The sequence below is a fragment of the Sinocyclocheilus anshuiensis genome, unplaced genomic scaffold (genome assembly GCF_001515605.1).
Source record: "Sinocyclocheilus anshuiensis isolate Anshui unplaced genomic scaffold, SAMN03320099.WGS_v1.1 scaffold782, whole genome shotgun sequence".
NCBI classification, from domain to species: Eukaryota; Metazoa; Chordata; class Actinopteri; order Cypriniformes; family Cyprinidae; genus Sinocyclocheilus; species Sinocyclocheilus anshuiensis.
Window position 1 is genome coordinate 605,389 of NW_015546111.1, and position 10,696 is coordinate 616,084.

A 10,696-nucleotide genomic window follows, 5' to 3' on the forward strand; every position below is an offset into this window, starting at 1 on the left:
TAGGTTTTTTTTTTTTTTTTGTGCTTCTGAGAATTTGTTGTTTTTGTTTGCAGATTGTTTGTCGTTGCTCAACTCCATTGGACACTGCTGTGAAAGAGAAGATCTCCATGTTTTGCCATGTAGAACCTGAACAGGTGATCTGCATACATGATGTGTCTTCCATCTACAGAGTACCTTTACTCCTGGAGGATCAGGGTATAGTTGACTATTTCTGTGGCAGGCTGAACTTGCTCATTGAAATGAGACCTCGCAAAATGCTCACAAAATGGAAGGAGATGTCAGACCGGTTTGTACTGTTTGGATCTGCCTAACAGAAATGCAAAAATTGCATTCTTGCAAAAAATTCCAAGTTTGGTATAGCTGTTTTGAACAGTCTGTCCTTGTTTCATAGGTCTGACCGACTGCTGGAGCACACCTCCATTGCTTTAGTAGGCAAGTACACCAAGCTGTCAGATTCGTATGCCTCTGTTATTAAAGCACTGGAGCACTCTGCTCTCGCCATCAACTATAAGCTAGAGGTCAAGGTAAGGAATGCCAGAGGAACTAGTAGCAATTTTCTGTGCTTTTATGATGAAGGTGATAGTTTTGCCCCATCTGAGAGTGTCTTTTGAATTCAATTGGAATTTTTGCATATTTCACAATATTACTGTATTTTTGGTCAAATAAATGCTTAGTGAGTGATAAATAAATGCCTTCATTTCAGTACATTGATTCGGCAGACCTGGAGCCAGCAGCGTTGCAGGAGGAGCCGGTGAAGTACCATGAGGCCTGGCAGAAGCTCTGCAGGGCTGAGTGAGTGTACCCTCAAAAACACCGGAAACCAATGTGACTCTGTTTTGTCCATCAACAGAGAACATTTAAATTATAAGTTTTATTCAGATGGTGTTATTTCAGCTCTGTGGGCTCTTGGATAACGTTAACCAATATCCAAATAGCTATTTAAGCTTTGTATTAGCTAACTTTAATTTGTTCTGGCTTCATTCTGGCATATAACGCTCCACTTTTTCACAGTGTAATCAATACTCAATGGATAAAAACAGGTCCTGCTTTCATTATTTTTCCTCATTTCTATTTATCAAAGAATCTTGAAAATGTATCATGGTTTTCACAAAAATATTAAGCAGCACAGCATATGTCACATTATGGATGTACAATAGTTTACAAACTGCCATTCACTTTGAATATTTATTGATCAAATATTTATTTGACTATTTCAATGGGCTATTAGTGGGGTTCTTGTTCCTGGAGGCTTTGGTGTGCGAGGCACTGAGGGAAAAATCCAAGCCATTAACTGGGCGAGGAGACAGAAAAAGCCATTTTTAGGTAACAAATTCTATTCAGAAAACTGGCAGTGTTATGTAGTGTTATTTTGACAGCATGCCTGTGGTTACATTTGAAATCAATCTAAATCTCGTTTGGCAGGTGTTTGTTTGGGCATGCAGCTGGCAGTGTGTGAATTTGCTCGTAATGTACTTGGCTGGGAAGGTAAGAACACCCATACCAGATTTTATGATATTTCTTTTAAATCAAACTTCACACATGCTTTTAAAGTGTTTTTATTTGAACTTCATTCCTCTTAACAGATGCCAATTCTACAGAATTTGACCCTGAAACAAAACATCCAGTGGTAGGTAATGTTTTGGTAAAACAAATTAGCATATCTGCATTATGATTCTTTTTCTTGTGGTGTGATGAGATGTTTGTGTTATCAGGTGATTGAAATGCCCGAGCACAATCCTGGGCAGTTGGGAGGAACCATGCGGTTGGGAAAAAGGCGCACTTTGTTCAAAAGCACCTCCAGCATTCTTCGTAAGTTGTGATCTTTTGTGCCACAGTAAACTGAAAGTCACTTATCACAAAATTAAAAACTGATACTGTATTTAAAGGTTTTAGATTTGAATGATATTTGAATTGTTTTGTTGTAGGAAAGCTGTATGGAGATGCTGAATATGTGGACGAAAGGCATCGACATCGCTTTGAGGTTCACTTAATATTAACAAAATGACTTTTTTTATGTACAAGTCCTCCCCCCCCGGGTTAATGTGTTTCTTTTGGATTTTTCTAGGTGAATCCAGAATTGAAGCACCACTTTGAGGATAGAGGTTTTCGATTTGTGGGTCAGGACCTGGAGGGGGAGCGAATGGAGATCATTGAACTTGAAGGTCAGTGAATCTCCAATATCTGAACCTGTCTGGAGAAATAGTCGGTATTTGCTTCAGCTCGTTTCTTCTGTCACGACAGATCACACTTATTTTGTCGGAGTGCAGTACCACCCAGAATTCACTTCTCGCCCCATCAAACCCTCACCTCCTTATTTTGGCCTTCTACTGGCAGCATCTGGGAAACTACAGAACTATCTACAGAAAGGATGCCGGCTCTCACCTCGGTAATTTGCCCAATTAACTCTCTCAGATGAGCGTAACCATTTAAAATTGTTACCAGCAGTATGTCTTATCTTATGTTTCTTCTCTTTTTCTCTCAGGGACACATACAGTGACCGAAGTGGCAGTAGTTCACCAGACTCTGAGATATCTGAAATCAAATTCCCATCACTTGCTTAAAGTGGAAATACATATAATCATGAAAACATAACATTCATGACATGAATTTAGAAATTGGAATAAATGGATAAAAAAAATATAATGTGTCATTTTTAGGCAAAATATAACAACACTGTACATGTTTTTAAACAAGTGTTCTGTGATATACTTACAATGAAACCATATAGGGCAAAACCAGAAGAAGCATTACACCGTTTTAAAAGTGTATTCATAAGAATTAAGCATTATGTGTGCCAACATGAGAATAGTGTGATAAAATGGCTTACCAATATTGTCTGTGCAAGCATGTTTAAGCTCCAGGTATGACGGTGTAAATACAGTACCTTTCAAATGAAAGAAAATCTCAAACGCTCAAAATACCCTTTTGACTTCTATTGTAAACACTATTACTGTAAATGCAAATTGTTTTTACAAAATGGAGGAAGAATGAAAAATTTATCGCAACCCTTAGAGCGTAACATGTATTAAAATCACATTCCTTTATCCTTTACTTTAAAAAACGGTAATTTTGAATAGACGTTTATTTCTCCGCAGACGAATGGCTTCTTTTTCAGCTGGGCCTTTATTTTGTTAAACCCATTCCCGGAGATCTCGCGATAATTCACCAGAGCTCCGTTCGCCAGTCGGACGAGGCGCCTGTAGAAGGAATAACATCATCAACTTATATGGGCTTTTGAATATTTCCAGCTTATAAATGTTGAAGATGGGAAGATAATACAGAATTATTTGGATCAGGTACTACACTAATTCATCACCTGACAGGATTCTATCAAACAAAAGGAAAGCATCGCGAGACGTGGATTGACACAAATGTTTACATGCTAGCTGCTAATATGCTAAGCTGAAATTGATATATGTGGTGATGAATTATAGCAACCGCGAAAACATTCAGACAAAACATGATTTATTTGTTAATTTACATTACTACATTTACTAATATCAGTATTACATCCGCATTTGCCCAGGTAGTTTAAGCTGATAATGTCAGAAAACATCAACGAAGCTAAAAAGCTAAAGTCGTTAGTCTGTAGAGCAGATGACAGTTCTGTGATGTTTTTCCTAGTGAGCTGTGTATTGAGTGACTCTAAAATATTTATTAATACTTTTACTTTTTTTATTTTTTGCAGCTGAACATACCTCACTCTGGTTTTGAAGAGGCTCGTGACAGATATCTCTTGACTAGCATAGTATGACCCAGTACCCACCACAGACTAGTCGCTCTAACTTATTCACTGTTGTGAAAGCAGAAGCCTCTTCAACACCACCCATCTCCACCAACATGGCCAACAGCACCGTCGTCCCCGGGAAAGTTCCAGGCACCCCTGGACCTGCAGGGAGACTGAGCCCTGAAGGCACTCAGGTGAGATAGCAAGCAATTCAAATGTTTTAGACTTTGCCTCTATTTGTATTTGTTACATTTATGATCTAATATCCTCCGTACAGGTGCTTAGTAAGAAGAAACTGCAGGATCTTGTGAGAGAAATTGACCCTAATGAGCAACTCGATGAAGATGTGGAGGAGGTACGTATTACTCTTATTATTGATATGGTTCCTTAGTTATCCATTTTGAACATTAAAAATTAGAACATTACTTTATATTTTTATTATTTATCATTATAATACTTTTTTTCAACAAGGATGCAAAATATCTCCCTTTGCATTGAGCTTTGAGCATCGTAACTTTGCAGATGTTGTTTATGCTCAAACAGAAACATTACACACTAATTTAAAAAAAGTTAAATCATAATCAAGGACCCCTTTAAGCAGAAAAATATTTTACAATATTACTATTTTTACCGTATCAAATAAATGCAGTCTCTGAGTACGAGAGACTTCGTCCTAAAACAGCAAAAATCTTACCAAACCCTACCCCAAGTAGTGTCACTATATGCTGTTGTCTGTTGATACGAGTCATTTCCCTTCCCTTCAGATGCTCTTGCAGATTGCCGATGACTTCATTGAGAGTGTGGTGACCGCGGCGTGCCAACTCGCCCGACACAGGAAGTCAAACACTCTTGAAGTGAAAGATGTCCAGCTACACCTGGGTGAGGATCTTGCATATACAATTCTCAGTGGTTTGAGTGCTTTTTTATGAATTTAAATAAATACACACATTTTTATTTTAAAGGATTAGTTCACTTCCAGAATAAAAATTTCCTGATAATTTACACAAACATTCTGGAAGTGAACTAATCCTTTAATGTGTCCCTCTATGTTGAACTTGGTGTTTTTACATTTTATTTTATTACCATTAATATTATAGAAAATAAAAATAAGAGTTACATTATGTATCCTATAAATGGTTAAATCAAGGCCAGTTGCAGACTGTTTGAATGTCTAGCTGAAGAACTGTGTTAATATAGTCCATAATCCAACATTGTATTACAGAACGACAGTGGAACATGTGGATTCCTGGTTTTGGCTCAGATGAGATCCGACCGTATAAGAAGGCTTGCACCACAGAAGCTCACAAACAGGTCAGCTATCGTTCTCATGCACTTCAACTGATATTATGAAAAACAAATGACTTGCATATCGAAATATCGTTTTCTTTTCTTTCAGAGAATGGCATTGATCCGCAAAACAACCAAAAAGTAGCAAGATTGGAAGCACCAACAAACATTTTTTTTCCTGCAAGTTTTGGAAATGGAGAGGGATTGAACCTATATATGTTATGTTAATCAGAGAGGCAGAATGCGTTGAACTATTTACAGTACGGTTCTGTTGACATTTCACGTAGGAAGTGACGTTAAGTGATGTTAAAACCACCATGTGAACATTTTATTTGGGCACTTTAGTCTCTGGCTTGGTGCTATACTGGGGTTTATTATATTATAGAATCTCACAGACTCCTGTGAAAAACATCAATTGTTTATTGTTTCTCCCACAAACCACATTTTCATTCATATTTCATGTATAGCTGACCTGTCATGCCGTCACACAACTTTTGCTCAGCTGGCATTAATAGCTATGCACAATTACAATCACCATGTGTCTGATTTGTTCATAGTGTTCGGTGTTATAGAACTCATCACTTAAGTAATATTTAGTACTATAGAGGAAATCTTTAGTGTGTGACTTTCTAAAGGTAAGCAGTCATTTTTACCAGAGAAATAAATACCACTTCCCTATTTAATTAATTGCATTGGGACTAGTGACATAATGCAGATTGGCTAATTGGTTAGAGAGTGATATATGTGTGATGTATAGGAAATGGTGCATAAACCCCTTCTGCTCTGGGTTTGTGGGCAGATTTGAAAATTTCTGTGGAGTTAAACTGAGTATAAACTTTTTTTTTTTGCCATGTATCACTGTGTTTTACAGTCTCTTGTTTTTCATGAATAAAAAAGACTTATTGTGATTTATTCTCACTGAAATCACTCAGGTTGTGTTGGACATAATTTCAGAAATAACTATCATAAACTGTTTCAGCATTGTGTCTAGACTGTGGCAAATGAATATATAAACTCCCATTATGTGTAAATGTAATATTTTAGTTAATTACTTCTACGTCTTACATACCTCCAGAATCACATGCAATTATGAATTACAGGCAGAGCTATAAATTTCAGGCAGCCCTTTCTGTATCAGCAAATATACAACCATGTTTATGGAAATATGTGGCCAAATGCATGGCAATGAATGTAATTGGATGAATAGCAGTTAAAATATTCAACTGATGCAGTAACACTGTTGCCACACTACTAAAGACCTTTATCCAAAGTTGAGTCCAGAAATTTGAAAAAACAACTGGAAATCAAATGTACACATGTATGTATATGCCATTAAACAAGAGTTTCAGTGTGGTTTGCAAATGCTGAAAACTTGCAGATAAGCACAAATTATCCATGCTGTTATGAAAGTTCTGGCTGATGATCAAATTTCATACCTACAATCTGAAAGACCTTGACATTTGCTTTTATGTATATTTGGCAATGTCAGACCGATCCATCCTATTTGATGATCTGCACTCAAAGGTTGTGAGAATCACATATTGTAAGTTAACAAGCACAGCTCTTGTTTTTCTCAGCGGCTTCCTTGTTTTGTTTCCTCTCGAGTGTTTGGGCTGTAAGTGCTGAGCTCTTGACTCCATCCCACCCATCACGCAACTGGATCTCTCCACTTTTTAAGCCCTGATAAACCTGCTGGGTCAAGAGTTCAAAGGCCTCTTTCACATTGTGACCTGTTTTGGCTGAGGCCTCGATGTACGGTGCTCCCAATTGGCTTGCGAGCTTTTCTGCCTCAGTTCGGTCCACGGCTCGCTCCCCAGCTTTGACCTGGTCACTTTTGTGTCCCACCAGCACAAAGAGCACAGTGTAGGGTTGTACACGTTCGCACACCTCTGCATACCACTGCTGCACGTTTTCGAAAGATTTGCGGTTGCCCAGATCGAACACCAGAAGACCTCCGACTGAGTTACGGTAGTAGGAGCGAGTCACAGACCTGAAACATACCATAGTTTTAGGGTTATTTTTTTACCTCTTTACTATGATAATCAATAATCTGTTTATACATTGTATTACATTCTGGCTCTATTTTAGTACATAACGACTTCTTTTTTCCAACCAATCAATTTCCGATGGATAAAATCCAGTCTCTTATGTTCTTTCTCACTGGATAATCTGTATCATTCCAAGGTCCTTTTAAAAGGTAAGTCAGTTCACTCTGCATTTATAAATGCAATGCCCTCCAACTATTTCAGGCATGCAAGACCAACTCCTTTTTACTTGAATGGGGAAATGCTGAAATTGCAAAAACTGCTTGTCAAACTCACATTTAAATTACGTAAAATCAGCAATAAATTCTTACATGAACTGTGGCATAAATGTAATTTCTTATTATTTATTATCCTCAAATAGCATTAAATAATGAAACTTTAAACATACATGGAATCTTTCCATTGCACAAAAGGGTCTATAGGAAAAAAATGTTCTTCACACTAAGAAAACAATGGAACTGTTCACTGAAAGGTTCTTTGGGGAACCCAAAATGGTTCTTATATAATATGGATTTGCTGCCAAAAACATTCTTTTGGAACCTTTATTATTAAGAGTGTAGTAAAACGAGTGAACTGGTACCATGATACCTTAAATCAAATAATGTATTTTATTTGCCTCCTTCACCTCGTCACAAGACTTGCCTCCCACGAGACTTTGGAATGACATGAGGGTGAGTAAATGATGACATAAGTTTCACATTTTGGTGCGCTGTCTGTTTAAAGTCATCCATGCATACCAGAAAACAGGCCCAACTCAAGCTCTAAGACAGGGGTGCCCAACCCTGTTCCTGGAGATCTACCTTCCTGCAGAGTTTAGCTCCAACCCTGATCAAACTCACCTGAACCAACTAATTAGGATCTGAAAGAGCACTTGATAATTACAGACAGGTGTGTTTGATCAGGGTTGGAACTGACCTCTGCAGGAAGGTAGATCTCCAGGACCAGGGTTGGGCACCCCTGCTCTAAGAAGTCAGATGGACCATAGTTCTCTCCGGGTGGGCTGAACAGTTGGCACGATTGCCAGGGTGGGCCAATTAAGTGGGTCAAGACCAAAACACCCGCCCCTCCACCCACCCGTGGAGCCAGGCCTGACAGTGAATCCATTTTTAGTGTAGACTGACAAAATACTTCCTGGAAGTATCATGCAAATATTTGTTTCACAAATATGTTTCACAATCCTGTTTTACAGAAGCAAGGCAACCTCTTTAAACTGTTTTAGACACTGAGCTTATGAGTAAACATACAGAAGTTACTTTAAGGGGAAAATAGTCCTTGTTGTTGTTGATTGTTCAACAAACAGGGCTGTCCAATCTTGCTTCTGGAGGGCCACTTTTCTGCACAGTTTAGCTTTAACCCCAAATAAACACACATGGTAATCAAGGTCTTCAGGATTACAAGAAACAGACAGGTGTGTTGGGGCAAGTTTGAGCTAAACTTTTCAGGACGTTGGCACTCCGGTAGCATGATTGGACACCCCTGACCTTAGGTATTTGATTTTGGAGAACACTGTTTGTTCAATCCATGGTAGAACATTTGAAATGTTTGGACTTACCTAAACCTCTCTTGACCAGCTGTATCCCAGAACTGAAGTTTGACCCTCACCCCAGGTTCCACCTCTAGGAAGTGTACATAGAAGTCCACTCCGACTGTTTGGTTGATGCACTCCAGAAACAGATCTTCTGTGTAGCGCTTCAACAAGGATGATTTGCCCACTGTGGAGTCTCCTAACATGATTATTCGAAACTGGTACTGCCACAAAGTGAGAGCCATGACTTCAACCAGACGAATGGGGCGAATAAAAAGACTAGGGTTGACTAAAGACTGTCACTCCACCAGGATCCTCAGAGATTTGACCAGAGAACCCCTTACCTTAGAGGTCTTGAAGTTCTCATTGTAAACATAAGTAGAAATAAACCCATAGTTCCTCAGGTTCTCCTGTGTTGTTCTGCAAAGGGCAGCGTCTGTTTGAACGTAGTAGGGGTGAGAGCTTCTGTCTAGTTCATCTGTTTTTTTAATCTTTGCCTGTTCATACTTGTTATTGGGTGGGGTTTATGTGAGAGGCGGAGTTTATAAATACCAGCAGAAAGTTAGGAATTTCTCAGAGACCAGAGGGAACAAGCATGCAGTATCATATCAGAACAAGCCCAGTATTTCCTGTTGAGGCCAGCTCATGGCATGCATCACATAAAAGCACTTGTAATGAGGAAAAACATTTCAGCTAAGTCTTTCTCAATAGGCCAACCATGAGAATGCTTCCACCCAGGTCAAAACCTCTGAAGATGGCTGGAAGACTTCCAATGTCATGATGAAATCAAGCCTACTATACTCCTTACCAGTGTGCATTACAGGTTAGTTTGCTACAAAACGTTTCCACAGTTATGTGGCTTCCCAAACAGGAGGTGAACAGCAATGGAACAGACTCCCTTAGGACACAGAGAGACAGACAGTTTAGGCCGGTGTCGACTTGGGCTATAAATAGAGTATTTCACTTTGTTTTAAGATAATTTAGTTTAGTGGACTACTTTGTAAATCCAGTGGACCTTTAATTGTAATGCTATTAACAATGTGTTACTGCTATTAGTCTTTGTATATACGGAAGCCTAAAAAGCCACTGATAGGCCTATGCACACTGAGCCTGTTCAGACACTTTTTATAGTTCTAATGAAAGTAATTCATACCAGAACAGCAAGGGTGGGGATCCAATGAAGCAGAATAAATGTTCATTATTTACTAACAGAGAGAGAAAGCAGATATAAGACGTAATCTAGTATTATTATGGTAGTCTAATAGACTAAAATGACCATTAAAACGTGAACATTTGTCTCACGACTCCTTACAGCTTGTTTTAAATGTCTAATAATATGTAAGCTGTGCATTTTTGTAGCATTCCCTTCACTAAACCGGTTTGAAATGACATTTTTTCTCTATGGCCAATAGGGGACGTACAATCTTTTCCTATGACAATGAAAACGCAACCAGCATCTTTTTTATTTAATTTTTTATTTTATTATGCTTCCATTTACAACAAAAAAAAACAAGGTACATAAACACATCACATAATCTAACAACACGTGAACAGCCTTAGACTGAGCATAACCAGTGACAAACAAGATCACAATAAACCAATAATAAAGAAGAAAAGAAAAGAAATAAATAAATAGAACAAATAAAACAAACCAAAAGGGGCTTTTTATATTAGTTTATACATGCCCCAAAAATGAAATCAATTTGAGAGCTTTCTTGTTTTTAACCAATTCTAAAGATTTGCACAAAATTTTAACCTAATTCATCCACTGGTTAAAGTTGGGTTTAGATTTAAACCATCTACATTTATGAATGAAAAACTTTCCAAGACAAAGCAAGAAATTAATAACAAAATCCAACTCTTTGTTTTCCAGACAAATACCAAACCTAATTAACTTCATCGTAAGGGGTGGGAGTTCAACCTCTCTAGACTGTAGCCAGTTCTGTACATCTCTCCAAAAAAGTTGCACCAAATCACAACAAAAGAAAACATGCTTTAGATTTTCAATATTCATTTCACAAAAAACACAATTATTCACATCCAAATTAAATTTCAGTCTTAAAAATTCATTGGTAGGATAAATCTAATTTCAAATTTTGAAGTTCACCTCCT

At 38.0% G+C, this 10,696-nt stretch overlaps 2 protein-coding genes and 1 pseudogene across 2 annotated transcripts; 2 read left to right on the forward strand and 1 right to left on the reverse strand.

Moving 5' to 3' along the window:
* Nucleotides 1-3,278, forward strand: part of LOC107700722 (CTP synthase 1-like) — a 5,681-nt pseudogene extending 2,403 nt beyond the window's left edge.
* LOC107700725 (transcription initiation factor TFIID subunit 12-like) lies at nt 3,164-6,459 on the forward strand. Its single transcript, XM_016502490.1, has 6 exons — nt 3,164-3,296; nt 3,689-3,921; nt 4,005-4,082; nt 4,492-4,606; nt 4,950-5,038; nt 5,124-6,459. Exons 2-6 carry the CDS (start codon nt 3,751-3,753, stop codon nt 5,157-5,159), a joined length of 489 nt encoding a protein of 162 aa, XP_016357976.1. The 5' UTR covers nt 3,164-3,296; nt 3,689-3,750; the 3' UTR covers nt 5,160-6,459.
* On the reverse strand, nt 5,352-9,034 carry LOC107700723 (ras-related protein Rab-39B-like). Its single transcript, XM_016502488.1, has 2 exons — nt 8,612-9,034; nt 5,352-7,004 (listed from the first exon to the last, which is right to left on the reverse strand). The coding sequence occupies exons 1-2, from the start codon at nt 8,827-8,829 to the stop codon at nt 6,563-6,565; spliced, it is 660 nt and encodes a 219-aa protein (XP_016357974.1). The 5' UTR covers nt 8,830-9,034; the 3' UTR covers nt 5,352-6,562.
* Between the last annotated feature and the right edge of the window lie 1,662 nt (nt 9,035-10,696).